The 21,277-nt window shown below is 46.8% G+C and overlaps 1 protein-coding gene across 1 annotated transcript in view; it reads right to left on the minus strand.

The window, feature by feature from the left end:
- The window catches only part of NEURL1 (neuralized E3 ubiquitin protein ligase 1), a 165,704-nt gene extending 149,658 nt beyond the window's left edge, over window positions 1–16,046 (minus strand). Inside the window, exon 1 of the mRNA XM_055721224.1 lies at window positions 15,747–16,046. Coding sequence (XP_055577199.1) covers window positions 15,747–15,831 — 85 coding nt within the window. The 5' untranslated portion in view covers window positions 15,832–16,046. The remainder of the gene's footprint in view (window positions 1–15,746) is intronic.
- Window positions 16,047–21,277: the final 5,231 nt, after the last annotated feature.

The following is a 21,277-nucleotide window of genomic DNA, read 5'->3' on the forward strand; positions in this document are numbered from 1 at the left end:
CAGACCACACTACTCCACCTCCATCCAACCACCCATCCTCAGGGCTATTTAACTACTTAGCTGGAATGAGCTACAGCTGCACATCATCCATGTCAACCAACCCACTGCCTTCCAGGCAAGGCCACAGCTGCACATTATCAATGCTAATCAACCCACTGCCTTCATTCCTCTACAGTTCCACATTTGGTTTTGCCAAATCAGAGCCCAGTGAAGAGCTACAAAGACATATGTGTTGACCAATGACGAGGAGAGGATTTAGGTCTGTTCTTGCCCCCCATACATTTTTATTTGGAGATCCCAAAGTACCATGAGAAGGCATGCAGAAAAAACTCACTTACCCTCCTGCCATTTGGGTACTCCCCCAGGAAGCACAAGCTTCCATCCATCTGCAGCAGAAACACGCCAGGAATATCAGGGAGAAAGACCATTTTCCAATCCCAAGATGGCTTAAAAAGTGATGCCTACAAATGTTTAAGAACTCGGTACCCAATCAACATGTAGCAGCAACACAGTTACTTAGCTGTCCCAGAGAGAAACACTCTATTCTGAATACAGCAGAGGGAAGGGCAGGTTGAGGGCCGAGCTCCCATTTAGCAGAGTAATTTGCCCAAATTCCCATGTCCTACTAAGCCATGGGCCATGGTGGTGAGGAACTGCTGCTCAATCCCTCTACTGCAGAACAATTTGGATGCAGAGACAAACTGCCTTCACATCAGTCCCAAGACCCGCTGAATGAAGGCCATTATGCTGCACAGGGAAAGCAGCAACACTTTGTCTTAGGGCTGGAATGGCATCCCATGGGTCCAGCAACCTCAATGTCTCCTTCACAAAGCAGAAAACTCACCAGTACCTTCCAGTGGGCTCCCAGGAGCCCAGAACAAGGATGGGATGGGTTGAGATGGGGGCAATTCAGTAAGGGGACCTCAGACTTTCCATTTTAATCTCTAAAAGCTTTAGGAAACAATTCTCTCAGGCAGCTCAGAAGAGCTTCACCTGCTGGCCTTTGACACTACAGAAGTAGAGTGGTGTTTCAGACTTTGCCTCTTGCAGCTTGTCATGTGCAAGGCTTAACAGCCCCAGTGCCTTCCCCTGCGAAGGGGAGATGTAAGGGCACCTATCTCACAAACAAACACTGGATTGTTACTCATCTTAACTACACGGAGGGCCAAGGTCTTATTAATTAGCACTGACATTTACAACAGAGGCCATGAGATATGAACGATATGAAGATGGATGAATTCCAAGAAGATTTGGGAGCAAAAAAGGGCTGTGGGGGATGGTTGGTCTTTTTATTATTATTATACTGAGTTTTCCCTGTAAAGAGAGACTATTGACATTTGAATTACCTTTTGCATTAGAACAGGAAAAATTGCAGTCAGTGTTTTGCCATGTGTCTAAATTGCAAGGTGCTGCACACCACTGAAATGAAAGAGGGACCCTTGGATGGGCTAGTCTCCAGTCACTGGACTTTTGTGTGGACTGAAGGTCACAGAACAGGCTGTTTGGCTGAAAGGGTCTGGCTTAGCTTTGATTCAGAGGATTTCTTTCCAAAAAAATGCAAAAGTCCACCAATTGTCTGCCTCTATTGATGCAGGGTCAAGCTCATGATAAAATAAAACCATCTGCTCTTTTATACTTTTATCTCAAACCAGAATAAACTTATTTTGATGCTCTTGTGAACTTGGCTCCTTCCACTGTCTTTCATGTGCTCCAGTTGACATTATCAGGCATTCAGATTCCTTGGATAAGATCCTCAGGCATCAACCAGTGGGATTAAAATAAAGATCAATTGAAAACAAAAGCATTGGTGGTTCTTTTGTATGCTTTCTGATTTTTGAGCCATTAGGTCATATTTCTTTTATACCTCACAGCTTTTCTCTGTAACAGAGAAGTGTATAAAATTGAGAGGCATTTAAACAAAAGCTAGGATTCTCATGTAATCCCTTCAGCCCAGCAGCTGAGGCTTTAGGAAAAAAAATCAGTTATCATGAGAGCCAGAAAAGCTGCCTCAATTCATTACTCTTTTCTATGTGACAATGCCAACAGCAGAAACAACTGCCCTGTTTCTGAGCACTAAGTAACCTCATTCTCACCTTCATCCCTACTGTGCTGCTGATCCCTAGGAAAGAGTCTTCAGAATTCAACAGGGAAACCAAAATCTGGAGAGGCAATCCACTGGCAGTGACACCAGGGCATGGGAAGCTCAGCAGAAGGGGAGCAGATCCTGTACCTGACCCCAGCCCAGAAGGAGATCCTCCACCACCACCTCAACCTCCACTTCCTCTCTAGGGTGAAGACGGGAGGGTCACACTCACACTGAGCTCTGGGGTATCGTTGCCTCTTCCCTTCATAACCTATAGATTCAAAACTCACCAAGACATGAGTATGCCATCAGAGTAGAGGGCAGAAGGGTGCCAGAGAAGGGTGCTAGCAGAGATGCCAGTCTGCATCTCCTGGGGAGACAGGAGGACACTTAGCATATGTCTCTGACAAATGCCATCAGTGGGCAGGGACACCACTCCCTTTATTTAAAACCTTATTCAAACCAAGTCAGAAAATCCCATCACCACTGGTGTGATTTTCCAAAGCACAATATATAAAACCCTAACAAGCACTGCAATTCTCAAAACAGCTTTCCTCTCTCCTTTTGCCATCCTGCTAATCGTGATGTCTGGGGCTATAAAAAGGCACAGCACAAGAGCATGTCTCTCATTCTGATCTGCTTCCGTGTTTATAATCATTGCTTATCTAATGACACTAAGGAAGTGTTACCAAGGAGACTATTTGCATCCTGCACGATGTTGCTAAAGCAACACTGCCAAATTAGATGCAGCGCTCTTAGCCTTCACCTACTGTATTTGCATCGCTATTAAAATGAAATAGTCACGGGCTTAAACTATATTTGGGTCATTCACTCATCCAAACACCTGAAAATAGTCCAATGGCAGCAACTACGGAGTTCCCCCTTAAATCCAGCACATCTAGGTCTCCATCTCTTACATGTATTTCTAGCTTGCCTGTCAATGTGACCTGCAGACAAAGCAAGACATCTTTTCTTTCATACTATAACCTTCCTCTACAGGGTGTTTCCCTATATGTCTGGCTTTTATTTGAATACATCAGGAGATTTTAACTGTAATGGAATCATAGAATCGTTCAGGTTGGAAAAGATCACCGAGTCCAATCGTTAACCTAGCAGTGCCAAGTCCACTACTAAACCATGTACCTAAGCACCACATCCACACATCCCTAAGTAATTACAGCATCTTAGTATTTGGTGGAGCATGGCAGAAGGCAATTTGTAAGTAACATTAACTTTTGAGGCACAAGATGGCTCAGAGGCATTGGAGATGTGACAACTTGCCTGAAGTTTATGGCTCTGCTGTCCACCCTCACCCTGAGTCTTGGTTCAGCTCTGAAGAGACACCATTCAAGGGCTTCAAGATGGCCCGTGGAAAGATCAAAAGGCTAATTAATGACTAATAGGGCAAAATACTCGTTAAGGAGGACATAATAAAATCAAAACAATTTAACGCTATTAGGAACTATAAACAAGCTATAAACAAAAATAAAGGCCAGGAGCTATTTTAGGTGAAGTTACAGAAGAAATTAAACAAAGCAGCACAAAAGACTACTGGTAGGAGGGATGAGCAAAAGGAACCAAGAGGTGTGTTTGCACTGGCTTCCAAGGCAAGTAACAGCTTCCCTAGAGTCTGGCAATTAGTCAATATGCTAAAAAACCATACCTAACATTAAAATACCCCCTCCATGTAAATGCAGAAATATAGAAAACTGTCAGGAACTTTACAGCAAATATTACAATTGCAAAAGAATATATTCTATTCAGCTGTACTTATACAATAAATATAATTTCATTGTACCCTTCACAATATCAAGCAATGTCACAAGCAAAGACACCAGGCTCTTTGAACTCAACTCAAGTATTCTGGTGCAAATCTGGAGCAATGTATTATCCCCACAGCTTTCTATTCTGACACTCTGAGCAATATACTTTGGACAACCACACATAATAATAAAATACTATCCTACCCATACCTAGCTGGAACTCTCCATCACTATTTAATATGTTTATTCCAAAAATAACTCCGGCTTTTAACACTTACAAATTTAACAGATAAACTCGGGCAAGGACATAAATACTTGGCATCTGTCACTGAATTCAATCAGCATCCTGAATCTGAGGATTCCAGCTCTGCTTCAGTGTGTAATATGGTTTGGGTGCCTCTTACTAATAAATCCTTGCTTTAGCCCAGAAGCACTACTAAAAAACATACCTGGGAGCATTTTACTACATACAAGACCTCTGTTTGAACAGCAAATTTGCTCTGCCTGCAGAATCTAATCAGAAGAAGGTAATTCTCCTTCCTTCTGAACAGGCTACAGCATGAGAAAGTTCACATCAAGAAAGCCTTTTACCTGCCAGCACTTGTAATTGCTTATGCCTGGGACTTTAAGTTGAAATACCAGAATCTGGGCTGGTAGAAGGAACTGCTAGCAGTACCTGCAGTTCAGCAAGGCAGGTATGTCCTTTGGCTCATGCTTTTAGCAACATTTAAGGATGCTTTCCAGAGGGCTGCAAGAGACAGAAGTGCCCAGCTGAGTGAGTCAGTGGCAGCTGAACGCTATCGCCTCCTCTCAGGATGCTGCTGATCCTGTGCCGAGCAGGGAGGGGGTGACGCAGGCAGGTGGAGGTGAATGCCTGCTCAGCTGCATCGATGGACTGGGAATACAGAGGGAAGCCCTCTAGTCCCAGCATTTCCCTAGGAGTCAAAAGGGGATCTTGAGCCTGGATCACATGAACTTGATGGAAATTGATGGATGTAGGACTACTGTGTTCAACAGATGGGTTGAGTCTTTCTCCTGCTGAATTGTTGTGCAAAACGTAAATAATTTTACCTCCCTAGACATCAGCCTATTTTAGGACAAGGGGATGGTGCAAGCCCTTTCCTGCCTCCCTGCAACAGGTGTGGTGAGGCTCAGCTCCTCAAATTTTGTCATTGCTTTAGCTCATCCACGAGAAGGTGTGATAAAGGCACAGAAGAGGATTTCTGTAATTGCCCATGGCTGGAGAACATGTGTGTGCCCACCACCACACTCTGCTGAGCTGTCTGGACATGTGCCAACATGGTGCTGGTGGAGAGCCTCCTCCAAGCCACCCGGTAGGGAAGCCACCCTGAAGCAGGTGAGCAGTACTGGGGTTTGAACAAATACTCAAAGTCTTCTTAACTCCTGTCTGAGAGCAAAAAGAAATTCAAATCTCATGAGGCTCCAACTCTTCAATAGCCATACTCCCTCATGCCTCCTCCCATGGCTGCCACGGGAAAACTTCATGGAAGTTTAGAAAGCGACCTGCAGTCCTCTGTGGAAAGGGTTATTCATGTCCATGCACAAAGCTGCAGGTGGTCAGTTTTAGCTGCCCCTGCTCAAGGGGAGCTTTCCCAGGACTCAGCCCCCCTCGCTGCCTTCAGGTGCCCTGCGTGAAACAGGCTGGGGAGGGCTCCAAGGAAGGGTCAGAAATGAGGATTTGCATCGCCAGCAGGGCAGAGAGAGGAGAAGAAGTACTACCCTTGCCACCAGCCAACTCCTCCTACCCCCATGGGAAATAAGATCAAAAGGAAAAAAAGGTTGTCTCTGTGCTAGCTATGCCTCTGCAAAATTTTCTAAAGACTTTCTGTTGGTTTTGGATCAGGTCCTAGACCCATGTGGACAGATCCATCCTGTATCATGTGTCTGGATTATTTATTAGCAAAAGGGTTCCCTCTGCAATCAAGCATGTAGAGCACCTTATTAAAACATGCCCTGCTCCGTATCTGACCCAATGGAGTTGGCATGAAGAAGTTCTCACCACACCCAAAGAAACACTGCTGGACTGCAAATTATCATTATTCCCTCGTCTCAGTTCCTACATGGCCTTATCTAAACTATGTCATAAATCTTCTGGGTTTTATCTGAACTCTCCTCCTCCTACTGACATTCTGTACTTCTGAATAACGTTGTCTCCACATGAATTACAAGGGGCACAGCAATAATGCTCCAGTAGAAGCAAGGGAAGCAGTGGGAAAATAGCTAAAAGCTACACCGAACTGTTTTCCTACTTGTAATCTGTCATATTCTGAGTTGGAAGATTAGATAACAAGACTATTTATAGTGGCATTGCTGGGTGTGTATCACAAAACCTTTATTGTAAGACCACAGCAAGTATGAAATTTTAATTTTGCCTGCCACTTCCCCATGTCACAGCTTCGTCTGCAGCAAAGCATTTTTTATTTCACAGTGGGGTTATTAATAATGGATGTAGCATTAACATTTCCAAATTGGGAGTTTACCTTCAGTCTCTGTTCCCACCCATCCCTCAGTAATTTTTCATCCTGGGCTTCACATTGAACTGACGACCAGAGACTGACAGTATACGCTCAGCCACCAAACACACATCGCATGGGCAAGAGCAACCAGAGCTCACTCCATTCACTGCTACAGGTCCCACCTGCAGGACTTCTCTGGTTGAAACCTCAAGCTGCCTCTCAACCTCTCTGCTAAATCCTCCAGTGCACACCAAGAGGGTCTGAGAACAACTGTCCGAAGGAAATGCACCGAACACCAGATGATCTCCACAGGCCGTAAGGCATCCAGCAGATGGTGAGAACTTTCTGCCACAACTAATGCGGGACAGATTTCAAGTGGAGGAGCAAAGCTCTCAGCTGTCAGTACTTATCACTTGGCATCTCAAGTCTAAACCTTTAGAAACAAAAGGTATTTGTGGATTTAAATAGGGAGAGCTTTTTGCACCTTTATTTTATTCTGTGCCTATTAAGGGATGTAATTGTTGAGGGTTGTACTGTTAAAACAGGTACACTAAATGATACACAGATATGGGAGTGGGAACGTACAAACCCGGTGCTAACATCAGAGGTTACCCAGGTCCCTTATAATACATTCACTGCATTTTTTAATAAAGCAAGTTATTTCAACTGCTTCTCTTTCTGGATTTGCTGAAATGCCACAACATAATTAGTGAGGCACATTTTCTCTTTCCCATTTTCTATGACATCTATGCAAGTGACTCACTCACTCACATAATACACAATTTTGTTTGCAACATTTACAGTTATTTGTGTCCTGTCTTCTATAGTGACTCAATACTTCTATAGGAAAACATCTCTTCCCTTCCTACCTAGTAAATACGTGTTAAGTACAAAACCCAAGCATTCATCATGGACAAAATTGATCTACAAGACAGATAGATATTTAAAAATGCAATGGTACCAGTTACTGACATGAAAGAAATCCTGAGTGCCCCCAATATAAGTAAATGCTATATTAAATAGGTATCTCTTAAGGAGGAGATTTGAACTAATCTTCTGATGAAGAGTTGGAATCGAGATGGTAAATAAGCTCTGGATCTACAGCTGCTTGGCTTATCTGGCAAAAGCCTGTCCAGTGGCAAGTTAAGACTCTAGCACTAAGCTTTACATTAGATGGTGTTGATGAGCAGCAGAGCACGAAACGCAGTCACGTCTCCATCCAAGTAGCAGTTAAAGGGAAATCAAGCAGAGCTTATGCCTAACAGAGGATAAAAGATGATCAGTGGGGGTTTTAAATTGTATGTTGACATAAGGGAAGTCAATCTAAATTAGAATGAATCAAGCATAACATGATTACATTTATTCTGACTGGGTCAGGGTGTGAGCTACAGCTTTCAAGTAGGGTGAAGCTAGAGGGATGTCCAGACAGGGACTGCTTGCAAAGACTTCCATGCTCCCATTCAGCCCCCCAAGTAAGAAACCAATACCCTAAAAGAGCTCCTTAATTCCACTGGGACAAAGGATCCAAAAAATTTCCAGCTCTGCCCAACATCCCATGGTCCCTTGTCTCTTCAGGAGCCAGGGTCCTTCTTTGCTACCCCACTGGCTAGTTACTGACACTGGCTAATTACAGAGCTCCCCAGCCATTGCTTTGCTGGATCAATCTTCTCAGGTCCTCATGCTAGACATAGGATGTGTTCTGGCCGTATCATAAAAATGATGAGATCAACAGTCAACAGAGAATCCCTGCATATGCCAGTGCACATGTGTGTAAACCCACACATGCAGGAACATCTGGAAGTGTCAGCGTTACCAGCGTTAAACCTAAATACCAAATACAAAGGAACAAAGAGAGGAAGGAGACTCTGCAAGCAATGCCAGTACTTTAGAGTTTGTCTAAAATTTTATTACTGATTTTTCCAAAAAATGTCTACATTAAGTAGGGGGGGGGTTTAATTAACAAAATCTGCGTATTATTTTATGTCTGAGGCTGGCTGAGAACTATTAACATTTACCTCTCAGAGTTTTGTGTAAAATAGCCCTGAGGTTCGACCTGACAGTTTTCTCAGAATCCTTCCCTATGCTTCAGCAAAGAGTCGAACCGAGGTGGACTAATGGAGAATTGTATAAACATAATACCTCCATGACGTTCTCCGCCCTATGATTTTACAACACAATCTTATTTTACTCCTGTAACTGGAAGGCCAAGTAACCAGCAGTGTAAACATGAACTAGAATCTTATATACAACATGCTTTTACCAGCAAAAGATCTCCAAGAATGAATGAAGATGAAAAGCTTCCCCACCTCAATTTTAACAACATAATTGCATAAACCAAGACCTTAGTATGGGTAAGTATCCAAGGGTCTGCTCTCCTCCCCAGCTAGAGCTGGCAACACCCTAGCAGAGCTAGATTAAAAGGTAGCTCAGGTTCATGTATAGGTATCACAGTCACAGCAGAAACTTTAACCATTGCCAGAGCCTAAGTTTCAGTTAAAAGTCAGCTCTTGTCCCCAAAACTACTCCGAGATTTGTCAGGTTTTGGCACAGAAGCAAGCACATGCACAGTGCTGCGAATAAAATATGAAACTACTTTGGGATCTGGCAGTTGGCAGCATCTGGCAGTGCTGAGCACCTGCATAGTGCTGTGATTAAGGTTAATCTTAGATGAACCATTTCTGGATGGAGACAATCCCGAAACACAGGCGTGCAGATCCTGCTCCTCAGGACAGTTCAGAATTGGATTACTCAGATGCCCTAAAATATCAAGCCAGAGCATGTGTGGAACCCCAGCTTGAAATAAGTAGCTACCATGAAGGTATGCACTGCCAAGTAAAACAACGCGTACTTACTACGTACTTGCCATGGGCAACAATTTCAGCGATGCAGCAGTAGCTGGTTTCTGCCATTATCCTAGCAGCAGTACCTAAGAACAGCTGCCAAATCTGAAATATTCCAAGCTTCTGTATTAGAAATATCCCCAAATATGGGGATATCCACAAAAGCTGCTATTCCAACAGTATAGGAAAGAAAAAGAAGTGGGGGCTACTCAGGCCTCTGTCATTTGGGAGGTCAATGTAAGCACAGAGAACCTGCTTTCTCTTACTCCAAAGAGCCCACAAATGCAAAAGCACCTTTATGTGTCAAAATCACAGAGTGCAGGAGACACAGCCTCATCCACGAAAGCTTGCACAGAGACCTCGACACAATCTCTACTGTCTCCCAAATAAAGCCTGAACATTCTGTGCACGACTTTGAGGCTGGCAAGGCAATGAACCACTCCGTAAACACCCAGGCAGGGACATTCATGAAAAGGAGGATGGATCCAGCTAGAGACCAGCCAACACCAGTGCAAGCTCTATCCCTCTGTCTACCACTGTCTGAACAACCCAGTTCCAGCTTTCGGTGCTGTGGAGAAGTTTGAAGTTCTCATTTCAGCATTATCCTTATCAGCTACACACAGGTAGCCATAGGAAGATGCCCTTGGGAAGTCCGTAGGAGCAGGGCGAATGTGTGGTCCTTGTACATAGCAAACTTCAAAGGATTCCTCTTTCATGACCTCCTCCAGCCTCCCCTAAAATTGGACTCATTTTAGCATCCATAACATCCGCTATTAATGAGCTCTACGGAGCTGCTAGCCACTGCAGACAGCTACAGCTTCCCTTTGTTCAAAAGGAGCTGGAATCTACCGACTTCATTTGATGTCCTCCTAATTCTTGTGCTAGAAGAGAAAGTGAAGAGTGAAGCTCTGCCCCTTCTCTACATGCCAAATCATTTCCCATCCTAGTTGTCCCTTTTTCCAGAGGTAAGAGTCCTAGTTTATTCAACCATTCCTTACATAAAATTAATCCAGACTTCTGTCTGTCCCTGTTGCCCTCTTCGGAACCTTTTCCAGTTATCTTGTCTCATTTTTAAGATGGCGGAAGGGGAAGAACCAGAACTACACACAATATTCAGATTTATACAACAATCTAGTCATGGCTTCTATTTTCTTCTGTTTGGCTTCGTTATAAGTTCTAGTATTTAATTTACTTTTTTAACTGCTAGTCAGCCTTCCGCTAACATTTTCAGCTCAATCCACCCCCTGATGTTTTTGTTCCTACCGATTTTCAAAAGTAGCCTTTCTTGCCCTTGAGAAATACAGAGCATCACCTGTGGGCAAAGCACCACATGATTTCCTTGGAAATTTCTGTCAAGCTCATTACCTGTTCCACCAACAGGATTCAGCACCTTATGAAAAGGACAATGAGAAAGGAAAAGTAAGATTGATAAATTGCTGTGTTTGGATCACTGAGCACTTTAGGCAGTTTAAACGCAATATATCAAAGTTCAGTAGCCTGGGAAAAAAAATCTAGCGCTTGGGAGAAGGTCATTTAAACCTGAGAACCACAGGCAGGAAAAACTTTACACCTGCAGCCCAGAGACACTGACGGGTCAGAGAGAAACAAGCACGACCCAGGACACAATGAAAGCAGAAGGGCAGGAAGCAGGAGGCATCCCTCAAAGCCTTGAACGATGAACCTTCTGACTCTCTAACAGTGAAAGAAAATTAAATAGTACTTCAAAGAAGAACCAATTAGAGCAGCAATGGCAGCTGAGGTTATCTCGCAGCATCACTATTGGCATCGCCCCCCAGTGCACTGCTTGCACCCCAAATTGTGGTCCCCACGATCATCAGCTGCTGACATCCCTTTACTCCCCACTCAGTTTTATCTAGCAAGTGCAAGTGCACAAAATGGAGTTGGCAGCAGGACAGTCTTTCCTATCAACAACATACAATTATTGAAATGCCTACACCAGCCAGATTACTATCTTCCGCGTGTCTTTCAGAAGCTCATAAAATACCAGTGAAAGGAGAAAAAAGCCCAACATATTTTTGTGCCAGCAGGATATAAAGTTTAGAACCGCAACTGCAAAATGCAGGCAAAGACTGTATAATCATGACTGGCATCCCCCATGGGCCAGGAAAAGCAGCAAGACCCCTGCCCCCTTAGCAAAACACTGCACAACCGGCTGTGTTTCTGGGGGCTTGCAGCCAGATTCAGCAAATCACTGCTGACTCTGACCTCAGGTTTCCTAGCAAAAGAAGGGACTAAGAAGAACCCTCCTGCCAAGGTGCCAGTCTGCTTCATGCGATACTCTGGAGATACAAAAGCCCAAATCATCCCACAGACATCACTCAGACACATGAGTAAGAGCTATCTGTATGAATGAGCAGTAAGTACAGGGGACCATGGAAGCACCCAGCACAACGTGACTCAGATCGCAATGGGAGCCTCCAGATGCCACTGTAATACAAATAATAAAGAATAATACATGAGTAATCAGCCACTACTGAAAAGAGGATCTCTGACTAGGTCAGGCTGTCTCTGTAATATAGTGCGTGCATTCTTTTGCATAAATAGCATAGGTGCATTAACCTGTGAGAAAACGGAGAGGAAGAAATCCTTCTTGCTGTCACTCACTGCGGAGATCTACCTTCCAAGGCAAGAGGGGGCTCAGGAACAAGCAGCAAGCCTAAATAGGAAGCTGGAGGAAAGGATTTAAGAGAGTAGACAGTAATACTTCTTAGCTTTTACAATGTAACATTGATCTGCCGTCTGCAGAAATGGCTAAGCCTTCTTGAAGCTGAGGACACAGAGACAAGTGAGGATAAAGAGCTGCTTGCCCACGGAGCCCAGGAAATGGCATTCCAGTCCTGTGCTTCACCTCTGACCCAAGGGATAGCAAAACCAGCATTTCTAGCACCCTAGACCAGCAAATCTGGGAACTACACAACAGCCCTAACAGGGTACGCAGCCCACACATGACAGAAGGAAGAGTTAAATACATCCAGCAAGGCTAAGCAGTAGCTAAAGGAGGAACGCAACAGCCACAGAGATCTGGAGGTTATAACACTAGGCAAGGAGGGTAATTTATTGAGCTACACTCACATCAAGACACGAGGTTGAATAGACTATCTTGGAAGAGCCCTGGGGCAGGGAGATGGGTTGAACTGGGAATGTATGTCTTGAGAAATAATAGTCTCCTTGATTGGAACAGTTCAAGCCAGACTGCCCTGGCACTAGTAAATGAACAGTACACAGAGCCACTGATGCAAAGGTTGACCTTTATCATCTCAGAATCCAGATTAGATACAGCTCAAGTTTTCCCACTCGGTTCCACTCCGAACAGCCATACACACCTTTTGTGATAGTTATGTCAAACCATATTTCAGAGAGGGTGGACAGCAAAAATTTCCTGGAGTTTATCTGGCTGCATCGTTAAGGAGATTGTTATCAGATAGTCATAATCTTTTGCTCAGCATTGTGTATAGAAAGCACACAATGGATCACCTTCCGTCACCTCAGAGACACAGCCACATCTGGGTTACAGGAAGGGAAATACTCACAGAAATGCTGAAAATAATCTCACCTCAACCTCCCCAGCATGGTATCACCAAGTGACAACCTCCTTCCAACCACTGGCCATGACTTTAAGATTAACAGCCACATCAGGACCATGGCATCTGATCAGCTGTGGTCCTGGAGGACTTCTGTTTCCACTGACCTTAGTTTTCACTATCTCCAAACCAGCTAAAGCCTGCAAGCAAACTGTGACATCCAAATCTGGATCAACAACCCAGGCATGACATACTGCTTTGGATAGGTACTTCCAAAGTGCTCATGAGTAGCAGTTTCTAGTGAACAGCAATGTGAAGTCCTTTTATAAAGGGCTGGACATAGCAGATTTTAAAGTAATGTCCTACCTAAAAGCAACTCTAAAATCATCAGCCTGGGGTTCCAGGTTTACTGTTGCTGGCACCTTCAGTAAAGACCTGCCTATTTCAGCTGCTTGGTTGTAAAACTGCAGCTGAAGTCTGAGAACCAAGTTGGGTGCTTTCCTTTTTATGCACAGCCATCAAAAGCAAAGTAAGTATTCTGCCAGCCATGCCGGTCTGAAATTATATTTGTGTGTTATGTCTTTGATACCACCAGAAGTATTACATGGTCTTCAAAAGATTTACTCAACTAAAAGTGACCATTTTTAGTCGGGCTAACAGAAAGGTATAAAAATTTTCAGTACTTGTGGGAACACCGCTACAGAGGTCTTACTTCATATATAGCAGAGATGAACTTGAAAGGTTCAGGGACTGACTTCAGAGTCCCCAGACCACCTTGGGAAACTTAATGCAATCATAGCTTTTTCTTTAGCAAGAATGAGCCTAAATCACCCCAGCATCAGGTTAGGAAGAGGTCATGGCAGAAGGAAAGCACTAGACGGTGGCCACATTATCAGAGTTCAGTATCCCCAACACTGGGCCAGATGCTGCGGGAAGAACAACTGGGGACCTTCAATTAAAAGACACATTATAAAATGTTAAATGGCAGACATGTAACAAAACTGTGTGACATTCATACTTTCACTTTCGCTGCTATGCCTCCAGACCATTTTACAGGAACCTGTCAGATGCAATCAGACTTGTTTGTTCTGCATTTAAATGTAGGACCTAAGGCAACCCAGTTTCAAAAAAAAAAGACAGAAAAGGCACATATTGTCCCTGGCAGTTGCTTGGATTTTACAACAAAGGCAATGCCTTGTTAACTCTTTACTCCAAAATTATTTCAGTGTTCTGCTGTATTAGTCTTGAGGACATTTATGCTTGCTGCCTCAGCACAGGTAGAAATTTAATTAAAATGGAAATTAAAGGAAGAAAGAAAAAAACAAAGTGCCATTAACACACAACCCGCACACCCAAAATCAGGTGATTCATGCAGAGCATCTTCAAAATCTCACGTAAGCCACTGATAATGGATTAAGTGGCAGTGTCCCTTCTGGCTCCAATTTATAAATTCTTATCTGCTTAAGGTTGCTCCAGAAAGATTTCCAGCTGACAGCATGATTCTTAAGAGACAAATCCTCCCTGGCAGTTTACAATTGCATACCAACTACTACAGCATCAGTGTGTGCCTTCATGTTTGCATTGATAGAGGATGATGGTTCACTGTTTAGGGTTCAGCATCCCCCTCCTTGCAGGTCGAATTTTAAGCACAGGCATTGTCTAGGCCGAGTTTCTGACTGACTTTCTCCATGACAGAGCAGTAAGCATTCGTAACGTCTCCTTGACATTAAAAAAGCTATGATAAAATCCTCCTCAGTTCACGCAACCCTTCCAAATCATCCAAGCACAGAGGAAGGGAGCAGAGAGGTGTAATGGAAGAATAATGCAACTGTCAGCAAATCCTTCAGTGTAATGACCAGTTGCCCAGCCCATCATTAACCATTTCCACTCCCCTAAACTATGCCAAAGAAGTATCCAAAAGCTCAGTAAAAATGAGGGTGAACAGCAACATCCCTATTTTACACACTAGCAGCTGCTTATTCTGCAACACGCTGGGGAAGCTGCAACAAGTTCCGATCATCTGAAATGGCTGTGGGAGCAGCACCTTCTCTCATTCCCTGCTTACAGAGAGATGTCTGACATCCTCTATCCCCATCCTTCAGCGCCTTTGGCTGTGAAAACGTGCTTAGTGAAGAAGTACCCAGGTAGCGGTGAACAAATACGGTGTGTATTGCTGCCCAAGGAAATCCCTTTCAAGGATGACAGGTTATTTTCTGCCACCACCAGCTGGTTTACAGAGAAAGAGGGTAAAAAAGGGCAGGGACAGAGGAGACCTTGGGCAGTCACTCCTGCTTGCCTTACAGAAGTCACCCCCATTCAGTTTGATCCAACAGTGCCCCAGGATTTCAGAAAAGGGATTTCATCCTTACGAGGAACAAAATAACCGTGTAAGCTGGACAAGGAGCCCCACATAGACCCTGCCCTCCTCCAAACAGGACTGACAGTCATCGTCCACCCCCACCCCCCCCAGACACGTTCCTGGAGCACCAAGGAAAGGCACCAAAGCCATGATTTCGTTCACTGAGAAACACCTGGAGATGCTTTGGTGGTCGACTCCACTGACCCTTGCTTTCCCGGGGTGCTGCTGCCTTGGGGAGACCTGTGCAACCACCAGTCACCCACGGGGCACTGCCGGGCAAGAAGCAGCAGGGCTGGGAGCTGGGCAGGGGGGGTCACACCACCAGGCGGCATGAGGCGTCAGGCATGGAGCCATCCCACCGCGGGGTGCCCAGGGAGCCCAGACTGTCCCGAGGTGCCCGGGGTGCTCATGGAGCCCAACCCGGCCGGAGTGCCCAGGGAGCCCATCCTGCCCCAAGGTGCCCGGGGAGCCTGTCCGGCGCGGGGTGCTCCGGGCGCCACGAGTGCCTAGGGGTCTCATCCCGGTGTGGGGTCCCTGGGGTGCCCAGGGTTCGTGTCCTGCTTTGGTGCCCATCCCACCTCGGGGTGCCCAGAGCTCCCATCCCGCTCCAGGCTGCACGGGTACTTCGGGTGCCCCGGGGTACGGGGTGCCCGTCCTGCCGGGGGTGCCGGCCGAGCCGTACCTTTGAGGTGGTGGTGGCGGGCGCGGTGCAGGCGGCCCTGGCCGCCGCGGGGCAGCGCGGGGATGCTGGAGAAGCGGCTCCCCATGGCGACATCCGAGCCGGGCGGGCGACACCGCGCAAGGTCCGTGCCCGGGGGCTGTGGCGGTGGCAGCGGCGGGGGGGAGCAGCGCTCCTCCGGCGTCCCCCGCGCTCACTCGGCCGCCGGGAGCGCCGCCGCCCGCCGCCCGCCGGGCCCCATGCCCCACGGTGCCGTCGCCCTCCGCGGGGCCGCGCCGGCTCCGCCGCGGCTCGGTACGGCGGGGCGGGGCGGCAGCACCGCGGCCCCCCCGCCGAGCCCCGTCGCCATGGAGACAGTTGTTCCGCCCCGGCGGGGGGGGCGCGCCGCCGCGCGTCGCCCAGATGTGCCACCGCTGGCGCGACAGGTGGGGACACGCGGGACCCCCTCCCGCTCCCCCGGCTCGGTCCCGGGCGCACGCACAGCGGCCCCGCAGCGGGGGCGGCGGCAGCGGCCCGGCCCGGCCCGGCTCCCCCGGGATCTCGGCGGCAAGCACAGCCAGCCCTCCCCCCGCAGACCCCCGGGCCGGGGTCGTTATTGCCCCCCCAGCCCGCGGGGAAAGCACCCTGTGAAGCGACACAGGTCCACCTCCGGGACGATGCTACGGGGCCCGCTCTCACACCTGCTGGCCCTAAACCCGCTTCCCTGGGCCAGCAAAGGCAAGGGGATTTGAGGGTGACCCCAGAATCCACCCCCCCCCCAAAATAAAAAAAAAAAAAGCTGTGTCACGCACCAACATCCACCCAAGCAGCGGCAGCGTGCGGGGCGGGGACAGGACTGTCCTAAAACAACAGGGATTCTCACGGATGTCCAAGCAGGGCTCCGGGGAAGGCAAATCTGAGGGGCAGGCAGCTCCTTTCCCAGCCCTGCGGCAGGTGGGCAAGAAGGCAGGTAGAGGGGCGAGTAGGTCCCTTACTGGTCCCCAACCTACCCAGCAAGGCCAAGCGGGTGCCTGCACCCACCGCTTTACCCGCCCCCGTGGCTCAAAGCAACGAGGAGCTCTAGCCAAGCTCAGGGAAGCGGGCAGGGTAGAAATGGGGTGAAGGGAAACACTTCACTAGCAAGCCCCACTCCCATGAAGGGTCAGGAGCTTGTACTGGTGAAGCACTAGCATGGGGCACTGCCTGCACCTGTGGCTTCTGAAAGGCGCTGCAACATAAACACACCCCACATGAACTGGGACTGCCCTGCACGGCTGGAGCCCTCTGTGCAGAGCTGAGCCTCTGCACAGCCACACGGAGCTGCACAGCATCCGTGCTGCTGACACAAACTCACTCATACCTGCACACATACCACACACACACGTGGCGCTCTCTTGACATGAAAGAGAAGGTCCTGGGTTAATACCACACCTGCCCACCAGCAAACGTGGGGGTCCTCCCTGCCTTGCCCACCCGGCAGCCACCCAGGCCACGAGTTGCTCCACGGAAGCAGCCAGGGCCATACAAGCTGGTGAGATTCCCCTTGGCCTCACCCCAGCAGCCCCTCAGCCACAGGGGGATTTCTGCTGCGATGAGCACAAACCAGGATGCAGAGGAGCTCAGCTGGTACCACATTAAAATAAATCCACAGCTGATGCTGGTCTGTTGCACGTTTTCGTTACCTTTTTCTTCAAAGGGGGCAGTAGGTTCTGGAGACACACACATTTGCAGGCTTCATCTGGAGTTTCAGCAAATGCTGAAGGCTGAGGGCAGCTTCAGTTCAGCTATGTCAGGGCTGTAAAATGTCTTTTCCCTTCCTTCTGTTGAACAAACAATTAATGTTCAGCTTCCTTCCAAAAGGTGAAATTGTCCACTTATCCATCCACCTCCACCCGCATCTCTCCGTCCTCCTAGTAAATGTAAGAATAGCCCTTCCTGGTCAGGAGCCACACGTAGACGTTTCTACCTTCAAAACAGTTACTGCCATGGTTTCCCCACCCAGAGAGCCAAAAGACCCTTGTTCTCTGAAACCACTCAGGTACATAACTTTCAGGGAAGGGGAAGCCTTCTGAGGTTAAATAATATGACTTGATAAGAAATAGTGAAAATCTTGACCAAAATCTGATGCTGAAATCAGGATGAGGATTTCTTTTGGTGCGTGTGATGCAGGAGGCCAGGCTGAGGAATCATTCCCATCCTGTCCAGCCTTAGATCGCAATATGGGTGAGATGTGCACCCCATTTTCACATCCTTTCTCATTCTCTCAGAAGCAGTAAGGGATGACCATGCCAGTCAGGGTGCTGCCGTGGCAGTGCTGGCCTTGAGCTCCTGCTCAAACACGAGCCTCTCAACATTCGGTGCTGTCAGTATATGGGGTCCTGCTCTGGTAAGTCCATCAGCTGCATCCACAGGCAGGAAGCTCATGAGCAGAGGTGGGACAGAGATTAAGTGAGAGTGAGTCACATCTTTCTTTACATCCTTTGTGAACACTGTATTTCCAGCTAGCTCATCATATAGTGAGCCCACAAAGAAACACAGGACTGGAATGGCCCTTAGACAGGCAACTCAAGCTCCTCATCGTACAATACCTTCCATCCTGCTGAACCCAATTGTGTGCAACCAACAAAAAAAATCCCCGTTCTTTCTCAATTCCTTTTCTTTAGTCTCTCTCTGTGCCTGTCCTTGAATTGTAAGAGGTCTCGAGTAAGGACTGTCAACATAAAAGCTTCACGTTTTATGGTGTAAGCATAAGGCAAATTATAATGGAAAGAGGCATCTTTCCGTTGTATAAAAAAGATTTTGAAAAAGTTTGAACTAGAGACACAGGGGACATCCATATAATAGCACAGGGAACATTTCTGTGCAGTCATCTGTTAAATTACAGGCACTCACGCGTGCATCATGCATGCTGCTAACTGTGCCTTGCGTGATAGCTCACTGCATGGTAGACCCGCTCCCAGAAGGACCAAGTGCTTTCTGCTCTCACCAAATCCACTCTGAGTTTTAGTCACCAGGCACCAATTTAATCTTGGTACCGCACTGTGAATATTAAACTATACCCATGGCTGACAGATTATGTGCTCAACCCTTTTCCCCTTGGAGGATCAAGATAGAGACAGTGAAAGGAGGAGTCCATATAGATCTGCCTTAGCAACGTGTTCAGCTTCTGTGAGGGGTGGGCTTCGCTTTGCCTGACACCGCAGCCTGCAGTTAACACCGTGGGGAGGAATGCAAAACAGCACCAGGGTTTTGCTGTGATCGTATCTCGGTGCACTTTATCAGAGAGTCTTTGGATTTGCTCCTGACACTGGTTGGAGAAGGAGTGAGAAGGAGGGGCTGCTTGCTGTCCTTGCCAGCTTATGTCAGCTCTTCCTGCAGAAAATGTTGAGCAGGGTGAGAAATATGCTCTGTGATCACAGGGGCCCTCGACAGACAAAACAGGATCACACTGATTCTGGGGTTTTGCCTTTTCCCTGTGCTGTAGCAACAGGGAGCACTGAAACAGCTTGCCAGAACTTCAGGGCTTTCCCACTAGTAAGTCAGGACATTTCTTGGTATTAGTGATATCAATTGAATTGGCTGATTAGGGACATGCAATTTCTTGGTATCAATCCTGTCAGGTAGTGGGGGTCTGGTCATGCCGTGTGATAGAGCAGGATCAGTTTGCACTGAATTATAATTCCTCTCCACCTTCTGTATTCGTGTGGGGGCAGCTGAAAGCCAATTTGTAATTTGTACTTAGAAGTCGATAGAGACAATGCAGTCAGTCCATGAACTTCATCTGAAACAAGCATCAGCTCCGGGAAAGGTGCTAACGTCATGATTATCATGACAAACACAAGGAGGAAGGCACAGTCATATCTGCTCATGGAACATCTGCTGCCTTAAGTCACGACACTACCCACGAATTCTTCACCCAAAAGCTGGGTGCAACGATGAGCTCCAGCTGTTCAGCTCAGACGTTTGTGAAGGAGGAGAGAGATGGGATGAGGGGGAGGGGGGGGTTGTGAGACAGTGGGAGGGTACCATCTACATGCAAAAAGAGCTCATGGAGAAGGGTGGCTGGACAGACTGCTAGATTTGGGGCAAGACTGAACACATTTGCATCTAAGGACGCTGGGTATTTTGCAAAGGGCTCTAACTCTGAAGCGCTATGCAGCAACAAAGCAAACATAGGTAAACATTCCCTTTACAAAGCCTGTGTTTGTGCCTTCTAGGCACATCATCCCTCAAGAGGTTACACAAGAAACCAGGCAACCACAAACAAGGTATAATTATGAAGAATCACAAGAACAGGAATACGCATGAAGCCCAAGCCACCATTGCTGGAGACCTGGGTAAACACATGTCAGAATTTACATCCCAAGAGGATGCTCAGAGTAAGAGGCGTGACCCAAGGAATGAGTGTCAGAATAAAACACAGAGCAGCGAGTAGATGCTGCCCAGGTTCTTTTAGCTTTGAAATTCATGGGGTCCAGCAGCCTGGACCACTCACTAGCACACATGTGAATGGGAGCACTAAGAAATTGGACATGTGACTGTTTGACCACCCTTTACACACACTGGAAACATTAATCTCAAAAGTAATCCAAAGGAGTGAATTCTTTCCTCGTTCTTCCTCTTTTCCTCCATCTCCAGATGGAGAAACTGAGGCAACAAGCTGTTTTAGCTTATGTGGTACCTGAAGCAGCAAAGGGGCTGAGGGTTCGGGATGGACATACGCCCTATGTCCCTTCTCGAGCAAGGTTTGATGCACTGGGCCCTGTTCATTTCACATGCTCATTAATTTAATTCTTTGCCTTATATATTGAAGAAGGATCTGCAAAAGAATTCAGATGTTGCTTGATTTGCTGTAATTAAATGCCTAGCATCCGATCTTCACAGATGTAGAAAAGAAGCCACACCTCTCCGTGAAATATACAGACCTGAATGCTGCAGGGAGAAAAGATAATTTGGCAGATACTCACTGCACCTAATTGCCGGACTAATCTCCTAATTTATGTATTTTTAATCACCTGAATGACAGTTGGCCAATGGCATACTTGATGTGGCATGCATCACCCCAAGACAAAAGCCCTGCAGATGCTACCTCAGAAAGGTCTGCCCCCCATGGCTGTCACCTCTGAACCGATGCAAAGCTGGATGTAAGACTCAGATGGGACAGAAGCAAATTCAGTATTGTGAATTGAAATAGGACAGGATGGCAAGAGTCTGCTCTCAGTCGTAAGTGAACAACTTCTTGCCTGTGTGTTCCTGTGTCTAACAGGACAATAGATTTCACAGCAGCAGCCAGCACAGTCTGCAAAGATACTTCTAGAAACAGCAACTTAAAGTGAAGAGAGTCAAAAGATCTGTAGATGTAAAGCCTTATCAATATTTATAAAATGCTTAGTCTCAGACAGCAGTCAACAAAATGTTATCAAGACAGGTGATCATCCAATTTGGTGTTCTTTCCCTAAGAAAGCTAAATCCTAGGTCGCATCTTTTGCAAGAAATGTAGATAGTTTTTTTCTACGAGTGAGATGAGAAAGAAGTGTCCATCTTTCATGACATAC

The sequence above is a fragment of the Falco cherrug genome, chromosome 9, assembly GCF_023634085.1.
Source record: "Falco cherrug isolate bFalChe1 chromosome 9, bFalChe1.pri, whole genome shotgun sequence".
NCBI classification, from domain to species: domain Eukaryota; kingdom Metazoa; phylum Chordata; class Aves; order Falconiformes; family Falconidae; genus Falco; species Falco cherrug.